This window comes from Anopheles bellator, chromosome 2 (genome assembly GCF_943735745.2).
Source record: "Anopheles bellator chromosome 2, idAnoBellAS_SP24_06.2, whole genome shotgun sequence".
NCBI lineage: Eukaryota > Metazoa > Arthropoda > Insecta > Diptera > Culicidae > Anopheles > Anopheles bellator.
In genome coordinates, this window is record NC_071286.1 from 28,904,872 (window position 1) to 28,929,384 (window position 24,513).

General features: G+C 50.8%; 1 protein-coding gene across 1 annotated transcript in view; it reads left to right on the forward strand.

Moving 5' to 3' along the window:
• The first annotated feature begins 766 nt into the window (after positions 1–766).
• The window catches only part of LOC131208249 (amyloid-beta-like protein), a 63,003-nt gene continuing 39,256 nt past the window's right edge, over positions 767–24,513 (forward strand). The window contains exons 1-2 of the mRNA XM_058200902.1: positions 767–873; positions 12,121–12,291. Coding sequence (XP_058056885.1) covers positions 805–873; positions 12,121–12,291 — 240 coding nt within the window. The 5' untranslated portion in view covers positions 767–804. The remainder of the gene's footprint in view (positions 874–12,120; positions 12,292–24,513) is intronic.

Consider the following 24,513-nt stretch of genomic DNA (forward strand, 5'->3'; position numbering starts at 1 on the left):
ACGCTTCCATGATCCAGGCCATCGGCACCGAGCGTGATGTGCAGCGAGATGTGGCCGTATGCTGGCCCCCTCCCGGGCATCGCTGTTACGCTTCATTGCACTATTTATTTTGGGTTCGGAAGGACGTTCGGATCCCCAAATCCTACAGTAGATTTAGTCCATGGATTTGCAATCCATCCGATAGATCGTGCTTTTGCTCGTCCCACCAACGATTCTGTTGATGTTTTATGGGCTACTGTGACACTTCACTGTCACCTTTTTGGGGTGGGTTTGCATAACGTTGGTGAAAGAATTGACGTAAAAAAAAAGAGAAGCACACAGAATCTGTTGTGTTTTATTCTGTTCTTACCAGGAGCACAGAGCATAGCTCCACCAACGGGAATGCGGCATTTCAAAGGCGGCGATGTTAGTGTAAACGCAGGATGCCACGACAAAACGACGTAGTTTCACGACCGACACACGTGTAACTGGTCACTGGTCAGGATCCTCACGAGATTCTGGACGGAAAGGATATACTAACCCCCCTTTTTCACTGACTGTAAATCCATCCACTTTAGCTGAAGTAAGTTAAACAAGTGTTAAAAGGCGTACCGTCACGAGCAAGACGACTTTCGCGGTCTGCTACGTTTGCACTCGTGTTGCATCGTATGCACTGTTCGCTCGTCGTGTGCATGTGTGTGCGTGCGTGAACTGAGAGTGAATCATAGTGACCGTTGCAAGGATTTCTGCCGCAAGCCGCGGAAACATCGTTGGATAAAACTGAAAGGTTCTGCTGAAGTCAGAAGTCGAAGTCGAGTGTTCAGAATGGTATCGATTTGGCCGGTGGCGCTCGCCTGTGCCCTAGTGGTGCTCTGCTCCGCGCATCAGATTCAGGTAGGTACACCCGTCAGGATCTTAAGATTGCACCACCTAAGAGTATCGTTCCTTTCTTTGTGCCTGCGCCGACTTCAACATGGGGGTAAAAATAGCTTCCCTCCGTGGCGGTATCGTAAATTAAGGCAGTAACTACCCTTGTATTGTGCAAAATTTGAGCTTCAGGAAAAAGGCTTCTTCCCGTCGCCGGATGGACTTGCACTTTGTTACCCTTTGTTCGTCCACTCTAGAAACGGTTCGGTTTGCTGTCCCAATCCGTCTTTCGCGGGGGACGTCTCGTATTTCAAACTGCATGCAAAAGTTGAAATGTCAACTTAGTTTTTATTCAGTCGCCCACCGCCATATGCCGGCAGGGACGGACGGTGGTGTACCCCACGTAAATACCGAGGTAGACATGCAATTGTTTTCCACTTTATGCAGGACATCACACTTATGGTACGCTTAGCAGGATCGAATTACGCCGACGGAAACCTTTTCAGTGGTCGCCGTCGGCAGGAACCGATCAATCCGTAGGAAGACTCGGGTCGCCGAACGTTGCTTCTGACCTCTCGGAATTCTCGGCAGTCACCTAAAGGAAGAGTTGTACTGGGTCGGTTAAAAAGTAGTGAGGGTCGTATTTTTGCCATTTGATGTTCAGATGTTTTGCATTATGATTTCAGGTTATGTTCAATGTTGACAGGAAGAAATGGGTCTCTATTAACGTGATGAAACGAATAAACAGTAATTCTGGTTTAAATATTTTACTTCCACTGGTATGTTCAAGATATTGTTCATCTGAAACATCCATGGTGTGCAATGTTCCCCGAATGAATCAATTTTTATCAATCAAAATTTGTGTTCGCCGAGTTTATTTCAAAAAATGGCAAGTTTATTTTTGATATAGAAACGGGATTTTGTTATAAAAACACTCCATAATTGCGCCAAACAATTCTATTTATCACAAACGTTCTTGAGTTTTCGACGTCCAGAGTTTGAGGTAAAAAATTGTGTGCCTGTGTGCAGCATACCTCTAGGGGAGTTTCCCGGGCCATCAGCGTTAACCCCTAAACTGCCTGTCGATGCGTACGGTGAACTGAAATGGAAAAATCGATACCGAAGCAAATTATCTTCGTCGGTTCCGCTGCCTGGAAGGATCTCCCCCTTGCCGCATACCTCCAGTCACACCTTGGCACTCGCCCGGGGGGTGTATGTTTACAGGCCGCCCCTAACCGCTACACACCCGCAACCGGACAGCGGCACCCAGTCGCTTGTTTATTTTTTTGGCCACCATGGGGACACGCACACATACCCAAGTGCGCCCCGGAAGACCGACACGGATACACAACGTTCACCCACACCATCGACAACGGCACACCACTTGCCGCCGATGGCCCTGCGCAAAAAGAATTTATGCTTCTTCGCCACCGGGCAGCTGGCCCAGAACTTTGCCCACAACTGACACGGGCACCCTCTTCGCTGTGTTTCGAAGAAAGTTTCACCCCACGGCACGGTTCGCACGGTTTAGGTTCTCCTCCTGCGCGGCCACGGAGCCTTCGCATTTTTGGGGTGACGAAGGATTTTAATATGCAGCGTGAGTCATACGGCAAGGTCGGGCCACCGACCATGTGCTGGCGGCGGCGGAGGCGGTGTGTCGCTCGTCCGCAAAAAGTGCTTTCCATGGACAGCAGCACCACCACTAAGAATTGTAAGACGAGGCTTTAGCATTCAGCTTTCGGGCCGGGCCGGGCTGGGCTTTGGGAGCCGTTTGCCGCACCCCTAAAACCCGAGAGTTATGTAACAAGGCGGCCGGCAGAATGTTAAATAATTTCGACCACCGAAAGCTTCCAGCATTCCACTGTCGGCTTTAGACAGCGATCGGAGGCCAGCACCACCGGTATCAGTAAATCGGTTGAAATGCGTTTGCCAAAATTGATTCTGTTGGATCCGTTTGCGAGAATGTTTTGGAGCACGTTGGGCAAAAGAAAGACGATTAAGGACGTGCGTGTTCAACGGCCACCACATTAGAACTGGCCTACGGGAGGTTTTTTCAGGGAATGGTATGATGATTTTCGATTGAGACGTTTAGTATTAGGTGAACCTGAATAATATCATAATTTAGAGGCCAATGGAATGGTTTCAGTAAAAATGTAACCACAATCTAATAATAAAATTGGAGGACTAGCAAATGAAAAGCATGGAAAAGGGTGGAAAGGATGCAAATGAAACGCTCATCGGAGAAGCGCAAAATTAAATTACAAAACTCCTCAAACCCTGGGCTCCACTTTTGGCCACGGGGATGATGAATAAAGAATTAAGTCAGCAAACCTTGCTGGCTGGGGTGAATACCGTTGCAACCTCGGCTGTAGCAATGTAGTGTCCACACCATCGGCTCGATAAGACGCGATGAACGAGAGTTGATAATGAAAAATCAATGATTCCTGGGAAGGTTCGGTTCGTCAAAAGCGAAACCCCGAGAGGAAAAATTAAGGTATACAAAAAAAAACGAGACAAAGTTGCTGTAAAACTTGGTGTTGTGGCAAAAAGGGTATCCTTTTTGGCCCGAAAAGAAGGGCTACCGAAACAGCGCCCGCCCGCCACACGGGGGAAAGGTCCCGAAGGGTGTCCTGGACGGTCGGGGCACTCACAGGCGATAACGGGCCAGCCCCACGTTTCGGCCGTTTGTAAAACGGAAGTCATTTGACAACCGACCCTCCGGCAATGTTGCCGCAGCTTTTTGTAATTTCTATATTTCTACACATTTTTCTTTCCTTCGTTTGGTCGACTGTATTTTTTGTGGTTGTTCGCTCGATGAGAAAGTATTGTCAAATGTTCGGCGGGTTCGACGACGGGTTGCCCGGTGGGTCCTTGCTGGTGTTGTAGTCCTGGATTTTCGCGAAGCCATCGCAAGGGTGTAGCGTTCGCGTTGCTGGCGCGCGTTAATGTTGTGCGATAATGACGAAAATACGGGCGCGTGGTACACGACCGAAGAACACACCATTTTGCGACCTCCTCGCGGTCACTTCCGTTTTCCGATGGTACCGCCCCTGCTTGCTCGGTGGGCTGGGCGCCACAAATTTTATCGCCAAGAAAAACTGTCCCTTTGAATAAATTAAAATCTGTCACGTGATAGCGAGCGCTCACGGAAAGGACTCACGGGAGAGAAGCTAAAAGCGAAGGAAAAACCGGACCGGAAAGGACCGCTAAAGCAGAATGCAAATTGCCTAGGGCCTGCCTGCTAGTGTGTTTGTGATCCAACCGGTCACTCCACTTCGTTCCCACCTAAAAAGGGCGAACATCTCGCACCGAACTGATGCGTGTTTATGGGAGCTCTGGATTAAGGGAAGCAAAAGTTTCCACCCCGCTGATCTTCATAATTCAGTTCGGATCGGACACTCGACCAAAGGCCACAAAAAAGACCAGAAAGAAACGTGACCCAAGGAAATGCGTAGCAATTTTTCCGTTTGTTTTACAACCACGCAATCTTGATCGGCGAAGAAAACGGGACCCTCAGACGCGGGGCTTTTCCGTTTCTCACCGCGAGCCGCCAAAGTCGCCCGTGGGTCATTTGCAGCTTAGCAAAAAATATCCTTAAGACCCCGAGACCCGAGACGATACAACTACATCAGCGCCGGGCGCAGCGGGAACTGGCCGAAAAAGGACCAACTTCTTGGGTTACTTAACCGCGGGCTTCGAGGGTTTTCCCAGTAGAGCGCTGAAGCCAAAAGCGCCGCTGTATCCGCTTCCACGCGCAAACACTGCACTCGGCTCGGCCTCACGTTGTGACAAAGTTGTAATGAAAATATAAATAGCCATCATCATTCTCTTAATGTTATCTTTGATGAAACTTTCGTCTGCCGGTGGGACACCTGGGGACCTGAAAGAGCGGGCGACCCGTGTGTTAAACGCGTCCCCGAAGAAAGCATTTTGTCACCGGCTCCGGCGGTGGCTTCGAATTGGAGTTAAGGTACCCCAGTGGAGCACAATAGACGGAGTTGTTCAGAGTGGCTTCTGGACAAGGGTAAAAAAGGGTGCCTCAAGGACATGGCCCCGTTTCGGAAACGGGGACGCGGAGCACTCAAAAGAAAGAAAATATTTCTTATTTCGAGCCATTAATGATGTTCTAAATTAAGGCCACTATTGTGGCGCGCTTGTGCATAAATTGGTTTTGATACGCATTCGCAAATTGCTTTTGGCAGAACCTCAACGAGGAAACAAGCCGAGTGAGGCGTCTAACTTTACGCCACACTCTCCGAAGAATTCGCCGAAAGAAATTTGCTCATTTATTAGCTCTCCGCTAAATGGATCACCGGGAACGGGACCGAAAACGATAAGAATTCTTCGAACCATAAGCCAATTTAATACAAGCGAGCGAGAGAGAGAGAGAGAGAGTGCCAAATAAATTGGCTTCGCTATTCGGGAGATCAAACGGAACGTATCGTTTCGTTTTGATGTATTTTCGGCAAATTTCCACCAAAAACTTTAAGACTCGGGCGGTCTCCTCCGACACCCGGACTGAACCTGCCAGGTTCTCCCAATTAAGAAGCACGGGCAGGCTTTAAGGACCCTCCGAATCGCGCCGGTACCCTCGGCTCGGCATATCGGAGCGTGAAATCGAAACCTGGGACAAACATTTCCTGGCAACCGACCTTTCACTGTGCGTCCTGCCGCTAGGTTCTAGACAGTCTCTCTATCGGTATGTGCTGTATAATAAACCTCTTCTCGGAACCTGCGCGCGCCTTGGGCACACGATATCTTCGTAACGTTCCGGCACCGTTATGTGGCGGTATGAATTTCTTCCATTCCGAGCCCGAGCCGAGCGCTTTAATGTTCTTTATTATTCCGCCTCGGGAGTTATCAGCCGCATGGGTTTCCTTCTATCACGTGACAGCGCGGCACCGCGACCTTATCGTAGGCGAGTGTGGTTACGGAAGGGGTTTCCCTGCCGAAGGGACACTATTATGGGATCCCCCAAAACTATCGTCCCCGAGGGCCGGAACTCGAAATGGCTGCGCGGGGATATTACGCGCTTTCATTGCGCGCGGAACCAAAACGCAATCTTGCGCCGCTGGCTGTCAGACGGGCTGTGAAAACTAATTGCAAATGCGTGTGAGGATCCAACGCCAGGGACGACGCCAGGGAGCTAGAGAAGAGGCAGAAAAGCTTAATATCAAGACACCATTTCATATTATGGCTAAACGAAATTACCTCCACAAAAGGGGATCCGCAATGGGATGCTAAGCCTGCGGAGGAAAGTACGTACCAGCCGGCGCGGTGTAGGAGCATCGGATGTGGGCCCATTTCTGACACTTACTCCGTTTCATTGCCGATTGGTCGTAAAGTTCACTCGCTTTCGCCGCCCAGCCAAGGGCCACGGCATTTGCATACAAACGGGCGGCGTATGCTGCCAAACTTCGGCACTCGATCCACTGTGGTGTGTGTTCGAATCCTGGGCCGCCCCGAAACGTGCCCCGGGATGTGGAATGTCTTTCGCCGAGTACCATCGGCGGATCCCAGGAGAGTGAAACGCGAACATCGAGCATATCCGTCGGGTTCGTAATGATTGTGTGCTCAAGATGACTCCTTCGGTGTGCGACGGAGTCCTGCTAGCCTAGATACGCTTGATGGGGGGCCGGGGATCTCCCCAACGGCCTCTAGCTTTGGCCCTTTGCATAATATTCTCGACAAATACCGAAAAACATATTCCGAGTCAAGGAACTAGGCAAACTCAAACAATAACCCGCTTTTTAAACTGTTCCGTGCCGCAACTGTTGGCAAGTGTCTCCCGGAGTCCTCTTTCAAGTTGGAGCATTTTTTTGGATCAAAACGCCCAAGAATTGGACACAATCCCGCACAAACGACATTCCAGCCGAGTGGACTGCAGGGATTCTGCTGGCACCTCTCAAGGTATCCAGGATACACGATGGCCGTAGGCGCGCGGTGGTCATCCGAAAGAATTCAATCAAAGGACGGTCCGATCCGGCCTTTGGCCCCCCGTGACCCCCGAGTGACATTGCAGGCACAGTGTCAGAGATTCAATTAATTTCCTCTGTCAGTCTTTCTCTCTTTCGAAGCAAAAAGGAAAAAAAAATGAATATACCAACTACCAAGAAGAACCATAATAGAACGCTCGCTCTATCGTTCCCGGTGGGGCTATATCGTTGGAACAGTAATGTCCGTCCGATCCACACACACTTGCCCCATTAAGGAGCCAGTGCTTTTTACCAACGTTCACGCTTCACGAACCATTAGCCAAGCATAATGTCACAAAAAGACCCGTGGATCACGACGCCGTACGCGGACCGGCTAATTTTTCAAACCCAACTGAACCTGCCCACTGGCTTACTGTGGATCTCGTGCTCGTGCGGACTGGAGTGGCCGTGGCCATCGACTCACAGAAAACAGAACCGCCCAGAACCCGCACGACGCGCATCAAGCACCACCGTAAGCCTAAACGATCATCGTTGACGGCTGGTCATTAGGATTTCCATAAGCGTCATCGCCGTCGTCATCAGGCATCGCACGGCGTGAGTCGGATACGAATGCGATTTTAATGGAGACCGTTGCCGATAATCGATATTTACGTCACGCACTGTAGGCACTGGCATATTATGGTGTGCCGTTGGTCCAAACAGCGGCATCCGCGAGCGATGTCTCCGGGAAGTGGCCTATTGAAGGTACTTGCGCAGTTTTTCTTCACTAGATTGATAACGTCCCGTTCAGTTCGGTCATGGGCCGTGAGGAGAATGGAAACGTCTTAAGGTCATAGACAATGCTCTGTTGTCTGTTGTCCTTATTGCTGAATTTAACAGCGAAAGTAAACATGTGAGAGATTTCTTTGGTCAGTATCAATATAAAGTGCGTTCTAACAATATGTACATTGAAACAGTTCAAGTAAATTTCGTAACTTTCGGCGTTACCTAATACCAATTACGACGGACCCCAGAAGACAAGCCCCGGCGAGGAAAAGGATGTGCCGGCACTGACGCTCATAAATTGCTCCGAAAATTGAAGATAATAATAATAACCTGCTTACGTTTGCGGTTGACGCCAACGCACAGAAATCAATTGGTTTTGGGAACCACACAAATGGTGACGCTCTGGTGACTCTGAATTTACAACCTCTGCCACGAACGTCTGCGGACGATCGATCGCCACGTTTGCAGAGCACAGCGCGCTCGTATGTAAAGAAGCCACTCAAAGTCACACTCTCCTGCCTTCGGTGTGGGTGTGCTACACGAGCGGCTAATACGTAAATATTGTCGCCAATAACATACAAACGCAAAGAAAGCAACGAGCCGCAGCATAAACTGCAGACCCACCAACGCAGGACCTCGCGTACCTTGTGGACACGATTTCAGTCGGCACTCGGCAGGTGGTGGCCACAAGAGCCACACACCACGACACCGGCTTCCGGCCTACGCCCCCCCACCAGGCCATCCGGACGACCGTGAATCGATTCCATTTCTTCCCACATCAATCAGGTCCACCGATCCGCCGCCGCCGGTGGGCTTCACTTTTCGATTTATTCCGGGGAAATTGTTTGAACGTGAAAAATTCCCTCCAAAGCACCATTTGCCTGCCAAGAGTGTGTGAGAGAGAGAGAGAGAGAGAGCGGCACACATGAAAGCGGCGAAGAAAGAGATTTGTTTCTTTCGCCAGCGGCCGGGGGTGACATTCGAGGACAGCCGCCCACCCCAAAGGTCCTTAACGTGTGGGGCCCAGCTGAGTAGAAAATGATCACTTTTCTTCGCATCAAGCCAGCCGGGTCTTCAACAACCGCCGGAGTTTCACCGCGGAAGGGCAACCGGAAGGGCGCGTGCGGGAAACCCGTCAACAGTGTGCCACTCGTGGCGTGTAAATACGCACATACACATACGCGTGCACGCACACAGCGGCGGGCAGATGAAGCGTTTCTCCCGAAAAAACGCACACGGATCCTTTCATCCTTTATCCTCTCGCATTTACTTGCTTTTCTTGTTGTCGGACTTGTTCCTGAAACCGCACGGGAGTTTGTGGGCCGTGGCGTAACTTGCGCCACCGACAGTGACGCGTTGCGTGAGTGATTTCCGGTTTCCGCTTGCGTTTCATTCTTCTGCTCACGTCAAAAAATCACCTTTTTCATCCTTGCTCTCTACGTCATCGTCCCCACCAGCCCATCCTGTTATAAATGGCACACACGCCATGAGTAATCCTTTTGGCACCCGGAAAGGGTGCTGGCCAGGGGGAACATCCGGAGCGGGGCTAAGGATAACACCTACCCTACCGCAGCCAGAAGCAATGGGAACGGATCCTACATTTCGCTCTCTCCGTCCAGCATATTGGAAAATGGTGGGAGTTTCGGGCGGCTTACGGTGACCCCTTTCCGTTCCGACGACAGCCGACGGGACCTTCGTCTTGTTCCCAGGCGACGGAGCAGGGCACACGAATTATGATGTACACAATTGGCGAGAGGGGTTTGGGTTGTGGGAGCCCTAGAATGGACCAATCATTGGCTGTGGGCCCCGCTTTTATGTAACACAGTTTTCTGAAAATACTTCTCCCACTTTGGACCGGATCCGGGAGGTGTCCGCCTCAACACTTGCTACGGCGGACGACGGCCTGTTTGGAATGTAGGACACCGATCCCGTTTTGCGTAAGCGATACGACTTTTGCACAAACCCGTAACTATTATGGACCCGGATCCGACTTGAGACGACGATTGGCAGACGGGTGCCACCCGGACCCGGACGGGGAGATATCGAGGCTCAGGCTCAAAGCCCACACACTCTGCAGCGCCCCGGGCAAGGTAGAATGTGGTATCCCGTGAGGTTCAAAATGTTACAGGCATTCATATCCGCATTCGCTCTCGTGAGACCATGATCTCGCCGGGCTCGAGTGTGAGTTATCTGTCGCCCTTATTCGTACGCTGTGAAAAGTCTTCCCCCCGGTGCCGGTGTCGTCACTCTTCGGAGCCCACGAGACGACGAGTACTTTCGACGAGTGTTCCGTCCCGTGCCGAAGTTAACTCTCCAAGGACCTTCCGGGCCGGGTAATCTATCCGGGGCGTCGTTCCACAGTTGCGCTCGCAGAATGGGAAGAGTTTTAATTAAAAAATGTCAAGACTTCATTCCCCATGGATTTCAGCGTCCTACACGTGTCTAGGCACAGTCATCACAGTTCAAGTGGGGGGTTTCATATTTTTAGAATGGCCCCGTGCTCTGAAGGGCACATTCAAACCGAGCCCTGCGAAGGTGGGCTTGAAGCAGTTAACTATTGTGCCGGAACCTTTCGCAGTGAGCATAATAAATGGCGCAACAACGGGCCATGTCGAACGGGGTTCGGTTGACTATCGATTGCAGTGTTTATGATTTATCCTCACTATTGATCTCAGAATTAAAATTAAAAAAGTAACCTAACAAACAGCAAAAATGAGGGTTATTCGGTGTGTGGTATTCGTGGGTTATCCTTTTATAACCCATTAGGTTTTTATTTTAGTTTTGGATCCTTTTATAAAATGTTCAAAATATGGGCTAAACGTTCAACTTTCCGGCCTCTTTGATAATAAAATGAAAGCACTTTTAAATAAATTTTCCGTTATTGTAAAGCGCTATGGTTTTGTCGAATGACAGCTGCAGGTGCTTGAAATTCGGTATTGTTTTAAAGTTGGTATTTCCAAGGTGTCTCACGTTTGAATTAGTTTTTCAAGTGTTCTTCGGTATGAACGCAATCTTAGAATAATAGCAGACCTAAAAAGCCTTAACTATCCCAATTAATGTCGTAGTAATTTAACAAAATAAATTTAACTATGCGGCCTTATCTCTTCTGAGCTTGAACATTGTTTGGTTACTTCCTGCAAAATTCATCTAGCAAACCAATTATTTTATTTATGTTGTTTTTCAGAAATATGCGGAATAACACAAGTAAATATGATCTTCATCGCTTATTTCTATTAATTCTTCAATATACATTAGCGATAAGTTACTCAAATAAAAAGTATCGTGACTCAAACATTTATAAAAGCGAAACATAACGAGTCAACTGTATTTGTAGAAGTATTGCCAGGACTCAACGTTCCGTGACCACTTGGCAACCATTTCAGTTTACTTTTGCGTATTACTTTCGCTGATGCTGCATTCCGGGTGCCATTCGCCAAATTAAATAATCACAATGATGAGCATCTGGCATTACCGTAATGGCGAAACATTGAAACGGGAAACGCGATCGGTTGCAATTGGTGTGGTGCTGGTGACCCACAAAAAACCCACCGGCAGCCGTCGACGTCCGAGCACAGTCAGCCATGTTGTTTGACAAGAAACAGCCAAACCCCTCAAGACTCCGGCAGTCCGATAGTTACCGGGCCAGTCGAGCACTCCGCTCCGCTAGGGTATTCCGCAAAATAATTCCGAAAAACATGCAAACATGCCATTACAGAATTAAAAGTCACCGACGGGTGGCGGATAGAGCCGGGATGACGGCACGATGGCCATTGCTGCTGGCTGGCTGGCTGGCTGGCTGGCTGGCGTTCTGGCTGCTGAGTTTTCTCACTCAAGAAGATTAGTTGCTGGCCTCGGCGGCACTGGAGCTGGCCTCAGCAAACTCAGCTGCGAGCTGTTTCTAGATTGTCCTGTTTCTTGTTTTTTTTACCCTGGGTCGCCGCTCGTTGGAGAGTTATTGCGCGACTGTTTGACGGTTCTGTCATTCGCCATTTTGTGACATTTTCGGGACCCTTGTCAATGCGTGCAGGGCCGTCAGACAAATAATTAGTGACCATTAATCATGGGCTCTCGTTTGCCATTCTGGAGGACGGTTTTGGAGTTTAAGACCAAACAGCGAACGTGTCAGCCAAACGCCGCGTGGTGGCGACGTGATGACCTGCGGAATAGCGAACGATGTCAATCATTACAGGCCATTACGAGCCCTGGTGGAACAATTGGGGGAACCGGGCGGTGAGACTCACCTGCTCCTCGGTGGCCCACAACTTACTTACTGGTTCTAAATCGATCATAGAGCGATTAGGGACGACCGCCCGGTCCGGGTCAATATTTGCGTTCAATTAATCTCTAGTCCCACTCCTCAAGTTCGCCCTCGCCGAGAACGGATCAGCTTCGGTCGGCAAGTCGCGGTAACATAATGTGGATTCATCCTATTGCATGTTTAATGAATCCGGAGTGCGGCCTACGGTCGTGTTTGCGTCCAAAAATCATCGGCCGCCCGTTGCGTTAATGAGTCGTTTACTCCAGCCACTTCCTGTACTTACCGGCGTGCGCCATCCATTTGTTTCATCCGCAGGCGGCCTCACCACGATGGGAACCACAGATCTCGGTGCTGTGCGAAGCCGGCCAGACATATCACCCGCAGTACCTGTCCGAGGAGGGCCGATGGACTACGGACCTGAGCGTGAAGGTGCCCGGCTCGACCTGCCTTCGCGACAAGATGGATCTGCTGGACTACTGCAAGAAGGTGAGTGTGCTGTGTGTACAACAAAAGACTGCGCGAGTGTTGGTGGCGATTGGGAACGATTAGTTCCAACGACTCTACTTTAGCCCGCTGTTTGATATCTCACGTCCCTGACGTTGGGCGCCAGCAGCAGTTAACACGACGACAGTGTGGAATCCACTAATCAATGATATTGGATGCCGTTCGTGCGTTCCAACATTGGCCACCGGTCTTTGAACTATTCCGTCCAGGAATTTGGAGTGCCCACACTACTGGCCCCGGCTACTAACATCCAGCGTACAACAGATTACGATGACGTCCTTCGGCAATTACGGGTACGGGGTTGCTCTGAACAGTACTTAACCCCGAACAAGGGCATGCGCCCGTCACCAGTGGAGACCAGAGCCCTGTGCCGGGAATTCCGGTCCAACCGAGGCAACAATGTGACGATTCCAGATTGTTTACCAATGTCAACGCATTGCAAACGCTTTTCGAATATGCCTTGCGGGAATTGTTTCGTCTGCACGATGGCGAAATCGCTCAGCTTCCGTTGCGGCGAGTTTTGAACTCCAAAGCTCCCCTTTTTCCTTTCCGGTGCTCCTGCGATGCTTCACCGTGGTGGGATCGGTGCCTCCGGCGCAACACATACCATGGGCTCCCGAGCTCTGGTGGACCCGATAGCAAACTTGCGTCGCTGATAGCATTACAGCAGGGGAGTAATTAGATTTTTCAATTTACCATTCAACTGCAACCGACCCGGGGCTCCGGGTCCACTGCGGACGGTCCGAAATGGCTGACCAACGGTGTATCATCTGGCCGTGTGTGATGCGGTGTGATTATTAGGTTACAAAGGTAGTCAACGTTAAAGGGCGGATGGTAGTTAAATGGAAAATGGATTCCCGGACCAGCAACTCTCTGTACCGCTTTTTTCACTCCGATGCTACCTGGAGCTGCTGGTCCGTTATTGGTCACATCGGATCGCTCGTTTGGCTCGTATTTTAATGTCCAGCTGCAACTCGTTCGTTGTTCGGTCGTGTAGCCAGGAATATAATTCTTATAATTCCATTGGGGCACGGGTGTCTCCGTGAGAGCCCATTCGAATGGCGTACGGATTCCTTTCGCAATGTTCTAATTTCGAGTCCGGGGTCCACTCCGAGAGTCCGTCCGGTGGTGTCCAGTAATGAATTACATGTTGCAGATATCATAAATGTCAATTATCTTTCATGCTGCAGTTGCAGACTGGAGAAATCGTTTCCAGTCAAAGCGGCGGACCGAAGTAAGATGGCAGCCTTGCCATCCGGGAGCGTCTGCCAATTGTGGGTAATCCTATCAACACCACCTGGGATACATTGAATCGCAATTGTATCTAACCAGTCGCAATGGTTCAATAGAATGCAATCGGGTGAATTTAAAGCCCATTGATTAAAGTTTAATCGATTGTTATGCTTGTGTCGATTACGAACGTGGTACTGGAATTCGTTGAATGGGAAGTTTTCTAAAGCAAAATGAATGTTTAAAACAGAACAATGTTTTAATGTTTTCGCATTAGAACAGATCGATTCGGAAGTTCAACAATCGGATCGCTGCTAGATAGTATTAGACGATAACATTATTCAAAAACTGACTACATTCAAAGCCCTTCTCATGTTCCATTCGTTTGCTTACCACAATGGAAGATTGTATTGACTTTTATTGACTATGCCAGAGCCCCAGGCCCTGGCCCTTAATTCACCACGGAGTGCCCAACAATCGCCGTCTAATTGCAGCGCGCCATCGATAAAAGGGGAGCCCGTTTTGTGGGCCGCAAAAATATAAAAAAACTGGCGGACAACTCAATTGAGCAATCAAATAAATAACACCACCATCGGTGGTATCTCCCGCGGGACGGCCAAATTTTTGAATAGCACCACCCCCCGGGTTGCGCCTTTTTGCAGGAGCCCCACCTCATTGAACGATTCATCTGTGACCCCCGGGCTGCATCATTTTTTTTCCCCGGAAAGGATTCTTCGGCCCCTGGGGTTCTGTCCCTTAATTGCTTGCGGGAAGGGGTAGCGCACCAGGAGTCACGGTTTAAAAAATGAGCATAAAATGGGTCCCGGAGTTCCCGGTTCGCCGAAGGAATGCTCTGGTACTATGATTGCAGATGGCTTCTCCGCGGTGCCGAATGGAAGGAAAGGTATTTCCAATCTTTATTTCGGTCCCTCCATGGCGTGGAATTTTTCGCTTCGCCATCTATTATTTGCAATACATTGTGCCCTCCGCCACCGCTCCTGTGCAGGCAGCGAATCCGTGCAAACATCTGACAGTGGCCAGAGTGCACACGGAGGGCACCGTTTGGGGCTGCATAAGCATAATGACTGCAAGCCGGCGCTGGTGGAGGCTAGCGAGACAGTGTTGCCAGTCACGAGCCAAAAGTGTGCTCCGAAGGAACCTACCCGGGATAGCCCGGGAATGGAAAAATTCGTTTCTCGTTTTCTACGTCTTGTCTTGGCCTTCTTTTTTCCGGTGTTTTTCGCTTCGCCATTTTTCAACTTGTTTCGTTTTGTTTGTACTTCATTTTCTCGCACCGGTTCCTCCTGGGGTGGTGCAGCATTATTTTGCATTCTTGCACGGCGAAGTCCTCGCCTCTTTCTACGGAATCGAGGATACCGCCCGGGCGCCATCTGGTGAACGCGCTTCGGGTGTGTTCGCGTTTCTCAAAATCTGGTTGCCAGGCGATCGACACGGTGAAGTCGATGGTCGTCGCCACAGTCGGTGCGTTAAGAAAGGAGGCAAGAATTTTGTACTATCAAGACCAGCAATGGCGTTCGCGTCCGGATGCGCCCGCTCTTCCTGTGTGCCTCGCGAACATTCCAATTTTTCACATCAAACAACGCGCCCGCCACACTTCCCAACTTCGGCCGGGCGGATCCTGTGAGGGTTTTCTTTTATTTTGCGAAAAACTAGTGCACCGCGAAGACGGTTGTCACCTTGTGTGTCTCTCTCTCTCTCTCTCTACCCGAAAGCCATTGTAAACGGGTGTGGTGCAGCGTGACCTTCTGCTATCGTTTGTGCATTTCTCAACTGTCAACACACTCCCGCCCGGAGGACCATCTTGCGGAAGTCCGGGTTTCCCGTTTTGCGCTTTGTTCGGTTTCAAAAACCGGACCGAACCGAAGAAAGACACTGGACCTGGACCTGCAAGAGTATCCATTCCATCCCGTCGGCGAGGACCGGGATTTTCGTTTCGGTTCAATGCAGACGCCTCGGGAAGGTGGGATAAAAACCGGGCCGAGTTCACACCCCAATCAAGGGTAGCACCGGTCGGTTGCAGCACAAGTAACACCGTCTTTGAGCAAACACCCCCACGGCCACGCCTGGCACACGCCACCTGGCGCTCAGCTACCTTGTTCCTGTTCTGGCCGACCGAAGGAAGACGCCAGCATCTGTGCGAATGATAAAAGGAGTCGAGAACGGTGAGCCACTACCAGCAGCATCGCAGGACAAAAGTCCCGAAAGTGCACATAAACATCGCCAGGAGAACGAGCGTCGTGGAGCACCCGGGAGCTGATTCTTCTGGAGCAGCAAACAAACGATGCCTCCATAATGGCCGTACGCAGTCTTGCGGGGGCTAGCCGGGGTTGGCTCTTCTGCCCTCGCGTACGACTATGTTTCTCGGCTGACCTGGCCCTCTCTCTCTCTCTCTCTCTCTCTCTCGGGGACGGAAAAGAAATGCCTGCATCCTGCGGGCCAAGCGTGGTGTTGCTGGCCCCGATTGTTCCAAGGTAGTGAAGCGCGAAGAAGAAGCGCAGGTCCTTTGGTGCTGAAATCTTAAGATACGGTAGGCCCTCGTTGGCAAACAGTGTGGGACATATTTGCCTAAAAGTACATTAAGGTGGCGCTGAGGTGTGGTGGGCCCCCTTTTCCCCGTGCCCGCCTAATGCTGCCTACCTGGCACACACGGTTCGAGCACAAGATTACCGCCAAGACACCTCCGGGGCGACCTGTGCACGGGCCACATTCCTTTATTTAATTTCAAAAGAAACACATATTTTCAGGCCCCGCGGAAAAGGGACAATGACTGGAACTGACGGGAGGCTCCGGCCCCTCCCCACAAACACATGGTGGGCATGATTTGTTTCCCGCGCACACAGATAGCGGAAACTTTGGCACGCTCGAGAGACCGAAAACCATCCACAATAACGGCGGTAATGTCGAAAGTTTTTGGGTCTCTTCGGAGACTTTCCGGGGTCCGCCGCTTCCCGGCGGAGGCGCAAAACTTCCTGGGCAAGAAGCAATTAAACCCACGCGCTCTCTCTCGGTAACTTTCTGGACGATTGTGTATTGGAATTGATTGTTATTTACGCTTCGCTCTCGGCTTTCGTGGAATCGGGCAGAGAACACAGAACCCCAGTGACGTTGTTACCACAGCGCTCTGGGGAAGAGATGTGCCAATCGTCGCCACCGTATGTCGCTTGTGACGTAATGCTGGGCTGGCTCCTCCTAAGCACGTAACGGTACCACGAGTCACGCCCATCCGCCAGGACTCCGGGTCACTGACGAGGCTCGGCACAGCGTTGGCTCAAGTGCCATTATTGAAAATGGATGAAAATCTGTCGATAGCGGAAAAATACCGAGTCACCAGCACAGACACGCCTAGCGTGGTCGTGTGTTGCCAAGAGAGGCCACACGAAGAAGCTGCGTCCCCGGGCTGCGCGCTGCAGAAGAAGTAATACATATTTCGGTTGTTTAGTTTGATGGCCGAATCAGCATAACAAATGTGTAGGCTTACGCCATCGCTCTCACTAACGCGAATGGCAAGCAAAAATTACGAAGGCCCTTGGAGAAGGTCACACAATGTTTCTAGTAAATTGTAAAATAGTTACCAAGTCTCATATAGTCAGGATGCACGAGAAGGAATATGTGTTGTGTAATCAAAATTTTATAAAAATAGTTACTGTTCCACTAACAGGAGAACACAGCAGTACTAAGGTTGTATTTGTAATTAAATTGCATACCTTTAGGCGCCTCAATTTTCTCTTTTCCTTTCGAAATTTATCACACTCAACAATATACAGAAACTACAAAAAGTTTAACTTTAACTTTGGTCCGGTATGCTCTACTGCAACTTTCTCGACAACCGAGCACATCTCACGATTCGAGAACCTGTTTAGCGTTTCTGATAGAATAGTTTCCGATCATCCTACTTTCAGGAGATTTTCACGCACCATTGAATTATGTTTCTCAATTGCACATTCCGACAAAACCAATAAGCAACTGAGCGCAGCGAAACTCTTGAGCAACTCATGGGGCAAATTGGTTAGACGAAATATTGCACTCACCATCATCACCCAGCAAGGGCGTACACCGCAGTTCATCGTGGGGTCTTCCGACGCGTAAAAGGATAGATGTTGCAGTATGCAAAGTACGCATTGTAATAAATTACACCCCAATGTGTAAGCCGCAAACGAACGCCCGGCCGGCCAGTCAACGGCGTGCGGCGTGTGGTGTTTAGTGTGCCCGGAGCACAATTACCGACGCAGGACGACGGTTCGAGGGCCCGGGTTCCCGTTTATTGCATACCCATTCGAGTGCCTCTCGCTCAACCGGAACACCGAGGACATCATAACTCCGAATTGAAGCGAAAGACGGCCGCCACCGACCTCCATTGGTAAAGCAATAAAAAAGAAAAGTCGCCACAGTCGCGCCGGATGTTTAGTCCACGCGGACCTGGATCCCTGGGCTGACCGGGCAAAGACCGACTAAATTATGAAACAGGACAAAGCACCACACATACACCCAGAAAAGCAACCACGACCGCGGCCATGTTTTATCGTCGCCAGTCGATCGGGCCGCGACCCTACGCGAGACACCACTACAGAGCTCGGCGCAGATCTGTGGTCCCAGAAGGACCTCTCGTCGTCGTCGTCGGTCGAGCGGCTTCCCCGAGCCTGGCTCCGAAAATAACTGCGGATAAATTTGTTCCTCCTTCGGTCTCGGCTCTGCGCATTGAATTTTCATTGCAAAACGGGATTTCCACTCCAGGGGCCCCAGCGCACTGGTGCAGGACCTCCGCCCGGCTGCCTCGCATCATGCGACAAAATGCCATTATATTTCATTCTTCGAGCCTCCCGCTCCGGCAGCGTGGCAAAGAAATGAAACCCCACGGATTTTTGGCATGCATAATAATAACTCAAACCTCAAGTACACAGCGCCTTGCTGCGCCGCTCTCGGTGGGCCGCAAGGACTCAGGGCCCTACATTCGCCCCGCCACTAGGTACGGCTTCCAGAGAGGAAGCAAGCGAGGCGTCGGTAGCGAGACCGAGACTTGGCACCGGATCTGGTTCCAGCGTACGTCACCGAGCGGAAAGTTGTTCTGATTCGACCAATTTTGTAGTTGTAAACCTTTGCATCGACGCAGGGGTCGTTTTGGTGGCTGGCTGGACTCTCGCTCTGCCCCAACCGACAGCTGAGCGGTATTTTATTAAAAGAAGGTTAAAGTTCACCCTCTGCTGCGAAACGTCAAAGTGTCTATGAGTACATCACAGTCGAGGATCGAGGTTCCACTGCATTCTACCATCGCGATACTCGGGTGGCCATTGAGTTTATTGTAATATCGCCCAGATATTACACTCTAGTGACAATAAAGTCGAGGTCGGCCCTTCCCAGCGAGCGACGACCCAAGACGCAGCATCCTTTGCGTTTCGGTATTTGATTGTGTGATAAACAATTTCGGGTTGAGCCGAGAGCCAGCAAGCAAGAGAGCGCGTGAGCGAGAGGGAGACAGCAAACAAGGCACAAAATATTGCGCCTCGTAGACCGCAGACCACCGGCATGATGAAGCGCAGTGCCTCGCCGCTGGTCTGCTTAACTTTGCCAACATAGCCACTGGCCGGAGGGGCCCGTTCCGTAGCGCTTGCGCCGGGTCGGTTTTAATGTTGTCGCCAGATACGCCAGATAGTAGCGAAATGGGAACGAAGGAGTTTGGAGGGTTCGAGCCAGGCCTCGTCATGAGCTCGTTCGAACAAATAAAACATTGCCGGCCCGTGGCGGTTCCGAAGCGGGATCATCATCAAGATCGAGCCCGGGTTCGGTGCCTAGCCGGGGTTTAAAAAGCGCTTATCAACCTTCCACGTCAATTGTTGCCCCGGTTGTGGGCCGGCATCCTCACGCCACGCAGTGGAGAAGCACTGAATTAGGGCGAATCTTTTGTGAGCAGGTCCTTGCCTTTTGCCGATAACGTAGCGGCAAAAAGTCGTCTGCTTTTTGTCCGATTAGTGGATGGGCTCGAGTAATTGGACGCTGTTCGCGTGCCACGGTGCTATCTTCAACTATGGTGCTTCACGGTGCTATCTTCAACGGTGGAAGCATGGAATCAAGGGCAATAGAAATTCAGAAATAAGTTTAAAGGTTTTCTGCGATAATACAAGAACGAAGACAAGCAGCGAAGACTTGCATCTCTTTTCAGTATAAATTAAAAAATAGTAAACGCTTACAGTTCTACCAAAGATAAATTTCTTCATCATTTATGAGTATCAGCAGTAATTTGAATAAAGTAGAAAACACCCAACCGAATGTTTGATATCCCAGCATTGATAACAGAAACGTTCTTGAAACGATATCGCAATTAGGATATTGGCAAACCTTCAAATGAAATGTTGAGGACTGTCGACAAACTTTTCTCGTAGTTTGTCGTTTCGTCCTTGCTGTAAGAGCCGTCAACATTAGTATGAAAAACGCGTCAATTGAGGGGACTGAATTTTAAAGGTATTAACCAAAAGTAAAGGTCTCACCCAATTGATGAATTCCGTAGGGTTGCTTTACGATCTGGCAGCACTCGGAATGTTACCACCACTTCTTTGGGCAGTTGAAAAGCGCACCGCAGAATATCGTCCCCGAGGTTACCGCCAAATCTGGAACTGTCATTGTTAAATGAAATCATTACCCATTAACGGGGGTAGACCAACGGCAGAAACCTTAGGACCCGAAACATTATTTCGTATGTGTACAGCTTTCGGTGATCCGTCCGCAAAACATTCGTCAAAACTTTCCTCGACAACTCACCCATGGAACGATAATTAACTTTCCCGGTTATGAGTGCAATCACTAACCCCTCCCGGCAGTTAGTCCCGGCACCTGCGATGAGCAGCCTGTCCGAATTACGGACCAGTTGCCCCCCGTCGTACCGTCATTACTTTGGACGGATGGTTCTTCGGAGCAACCGTATTGCGCAGCAGTTTGGCATTGCCCAAAACAAACCTACATATCCGCTCTGTAACGAGAATTTAATTGAGAGCCTCGGTAGCCTTAGCTCGGTATAGGTGTTCGCCGGGGCGTGTGTAGTCTCATCTCATGATCAGCCTCAGCCAGTGGACACATCCTCGCGTCGAGCTTTATCACATCAGCCGACCCGAACCGGTTTGGCCCGGTGTTGGCGATATCAAACGCGCACCGGCGGTCGGTCCGAGGGTTGTTTGCCCGAAAAGGGACAGCTGTGGGACCCCCGGGGAGGGGACAGGGGGCACCACTCGCCGGGTCTGCTATGTTGGACTTTCCGGCTTGCCATCGTCGGGTGATGCGGAAGTGAAGTAAATTAACACATCACACGGTCGAATTTTGCATTTCAAATGAATGTTTGCTTACATGGATGAGCTCTCGCCGGTTGCCCATCACGTTGACCGTGTAAAGCGGAGCCGAGGTTTCAAGTCCAGTTCCATATTCAACAGGGGGTCTGCTACGCGGCGCCCACTGCCGGAATGGGGTTGTGATTGAGATTACTTAGCCTAGTCGCGCATCCCCGGCACCGGGCGGTTTGCTACGTCAAACTTGGCATCCCTGAGCTGAGGTGCTCATATATATTACTGTGTGCAGCTGGTGAAAACGAGATAAACTCCTTGGCGTTGGCCCGCGGTGAAGGGTTGCGACTAACGCGGCGCGCAAACATCACGTCGTGAGAAAGTCCTACCAGAGTCATCATCACTTCGAAGATCCGGGCTCGGATGACGCTTTTAGCGGCCTGTCACAAATGAATGGAATGGTCCTCGCAGGCAGCCAGGCAGGCAGGCAGGCAGGCAGGCGGGACGTTATTGTCAACCAAGCAACTACGCCGTCGGTTCGCGGTGCTCGCGGACCACACGGCGCGGGTTCCTTTTTTTCCCAACTTTTCACATTCCACGTGGCAGCTGATTGACGCAGCGTGAAATGAAATTTCGCTCGCTACGCTCGGCTGCTGGAGGGACACTCCATGGCACACACGGTGACGGCTTGGCCAGGAAATTGGAATACTGTTTCAATTCCAGCGCGCAATTGCCCCTCGTCAATGGCGGTAAACGCGGTGTAGAGCGCAATCTGGCACGGTTGGGTGCATCCATTTCCGCTTCCGGCGGCACCTGGAACCGCGTGCCCCCGGTGTTCCCCATAGCGCGGGGTCTGGTAATTCGACTTCGACGCCCGACGTACGCGCGAGATTGATTGCCTCAGCTTTTTGTTTGAAATTGGATCCCCCGGCTGGGCTGCCCGCTGCCCATGTCCACAAATAATCCTACCGCCTGCGAGGCGGGCACCGTGGGAGTAAATTATTGGCCCGAAAGCCCTGCGATTGACAGGAGGCAAAGTGAGCGGAAAACGAGTCGCAAAACATCGAAACCATCAAACGGGTTTCCGGCGACACTACGCCCAATCTCTTACTACTGTTTAGATAAGAAAAATGGTACCAACCGTGGTGGGTCCTACAACGCGGACTTTGTGACGCTTACTCAAGTGGACATTAACAGCCGGTAGAGCTGTTAAGCCACCGGTCGACGGGGCTATCAAAGCTGACGCCATGGACACCATAAACACACCCGAAGCCCGGAGTGTGAATCTCCTGACAGCGATCTGTCACAGGCACCTTTCGCCGGTTTGATGGTTTCACGTTTCAATAGGGTGTCAATATTTGCATATCTACCCGGATAATCACCGGGCGAGGGCCAGACAATATGGTAAACACACGCCAGGCACTTCAGCCGTGTGGCTCTGCCGGCTACCCACCCGACGAGCCAACCCGTTCCGGTGGCCCAAGAAGCACAACAAGCGCGCCCCGCGGTGATTAAAGAGTGCACCTTCACAAATAAAGACCCCGTCAGACGTCTGTCAGGCAGGTCGCCGGCGAAAAAGGGCGGCGCAAAGCAGGAAGTAATCGAAAGCCGGTGTTTGCTCACTTCGCTTGCTTTGCACTTCAGTTGCTTCGGTGTGGAGCTGGATCCTGGCGACCCATTAAAACGCAAATGAGCATTGCGTAATGCTTGTAAAAAGCTGCTACACGGTGTGTCCGATAAGGTTTGCCCAAGTGCCCGTCTCACTAATCCCCGATGTCGCCGTAGTTCAGGCGTAATCTCTGTCGCGCCGAAGGAATGCCATTTTCTGTTACGATCAATAAGCGCGGCAATCGATCGCGTTGTTGTTCCTGGCTAATTGTCCGTTTAGTACGAGCAGTGGCGTTGACGCACGGTTCCCGTTTTAGGTCAGCCCGGTAGAGTCAACTAGCTAGCTGAGCCCCGGGTCCGGGGATACGGAGTACGCGTTTAATGAAATTTAATTTGTCAAACTCAATTTATTTCCACTTAGGCGCTGGAATCGCCCGGACCACGAACCCGGGGGCGATACGGACCTGGGCCTCCGTGGGCTCGACGTTGTAATAATGGAAACAGACATCAAGACCTACGGACCCAAACGGACCGGGGTCCGCTGCTTCCCTAGTGGTGGGGCCCTCTCAGGATCAGGACACTCCATCGTGTGGAACGTTGCCGACCGGAAGGCCATCTTCCGTCGGCGGTACCGGAAGGTTTTCCATTAAAACCATTACACGACAAAACGCGCTTCGCTTCCCGATGTCTCCGGCGGAAGGAAGGTCCAGAGCCGGTCGCAGTGACTCTCGTGTGACGCGGTTCGCCTTCGCTCACAAACAACATTTTGTGCTGTCAAAGCGGATACTTCTCTGCAGTCAAATCAGATTACAAGAGCTTTTGGGTCGACCGTTCCCGACCGACACGGTTCAACCACGTTGATGGGGCCACGAAAAGTACCACGTCACAGCCACACGGGTTTCAAGCGGTGACAGTGCCCAAAACTGCTGAGTCCAGCTGCGGGTGCGTACTTGAAAGGTAAAAATATGACAGAAGGTTTTGGAGACCTCTCTGGATCACAAGGCTTTCACGAGGCTTCCGGAGGCTCTCTTCAGCAGGGACAAACTTAGTTTGCGGTGCGAATGGAATGCTGATTCGAAGCGAAGTAATTCTATTGCCGGCACAACACCAGCATACATTCTTCGGGCATATGCTTTTCATGGTTCTCGCTTCAGTGGACCGCTAGTAACAGCAGATCCTTTACATCATTTTACTACCCTCCAACCACGCATGGGCGTCAATGAACCCCGAATGCCATAACTCAATCTCCATAAAGCAGACATCTTGTAAGAAACATCGCCTAACCCTAGTGTTGAGGCCTCTGGTCTAGGGTCAGGCGTTATGCACATTAAAAACCATTTGATTCCATTCAAATTGGCCTTTAAAAACCATCGGAGCATCAAAATTCAATTAGTGACACTTACGGAGCCGTCGGCCTCCGCCGGGGGGGGTGGGGGTCATGTGAGGGAGCGCAATCAATTATGCATTTTGGCCGGGGTTCGGCGGGCGTTTTGGGCGCACTAGCTGACCCTTCCGGTGTCGGAGGTGTGAAATTAGATTAGCAGGCGTGGATCTATCGCACAACTCATTCGGTGGATTCAAAATTTAATAACCCATTTCCGGAGCGGTTCTGGCTGGCCGAACGGATGCAGCCAGTCGTCAAATTGTTGCCATTTCGATGCCACGACCCTCTAATTAGGCAGTGATGAGAATGCAGAGTGCACGAAATAATTTGGGGCAATGTCCAAGTTGTTAACCTTCGCATTCGACTAGCTTTACCTTAGCCTTCCTTGACTGATGGACCCTCAAGATCAATAAAGCGTAATGGAAAGACCATCAGTACGAATCAGCTTGGGGGGGTGAAAGGAGCATAAGAGCGAACTAGGAAAGCGTGTCCGAAACAGACCGAGCTGATGGCCGCAGTGCTGCCATCGACGAGTCCAGCGGATCGACAGTGAAGTGGATCCATGAAGCCGCGCTAAACTTCATCAACTCATCAGCTGTAAATGACATTCTCATGTTTTTTGTTGGGTCGATAATCAATGTCAGATCAGACACACATACAAACACACTTGGGGCGCGGACACGAGAACTCGAGCCGTGC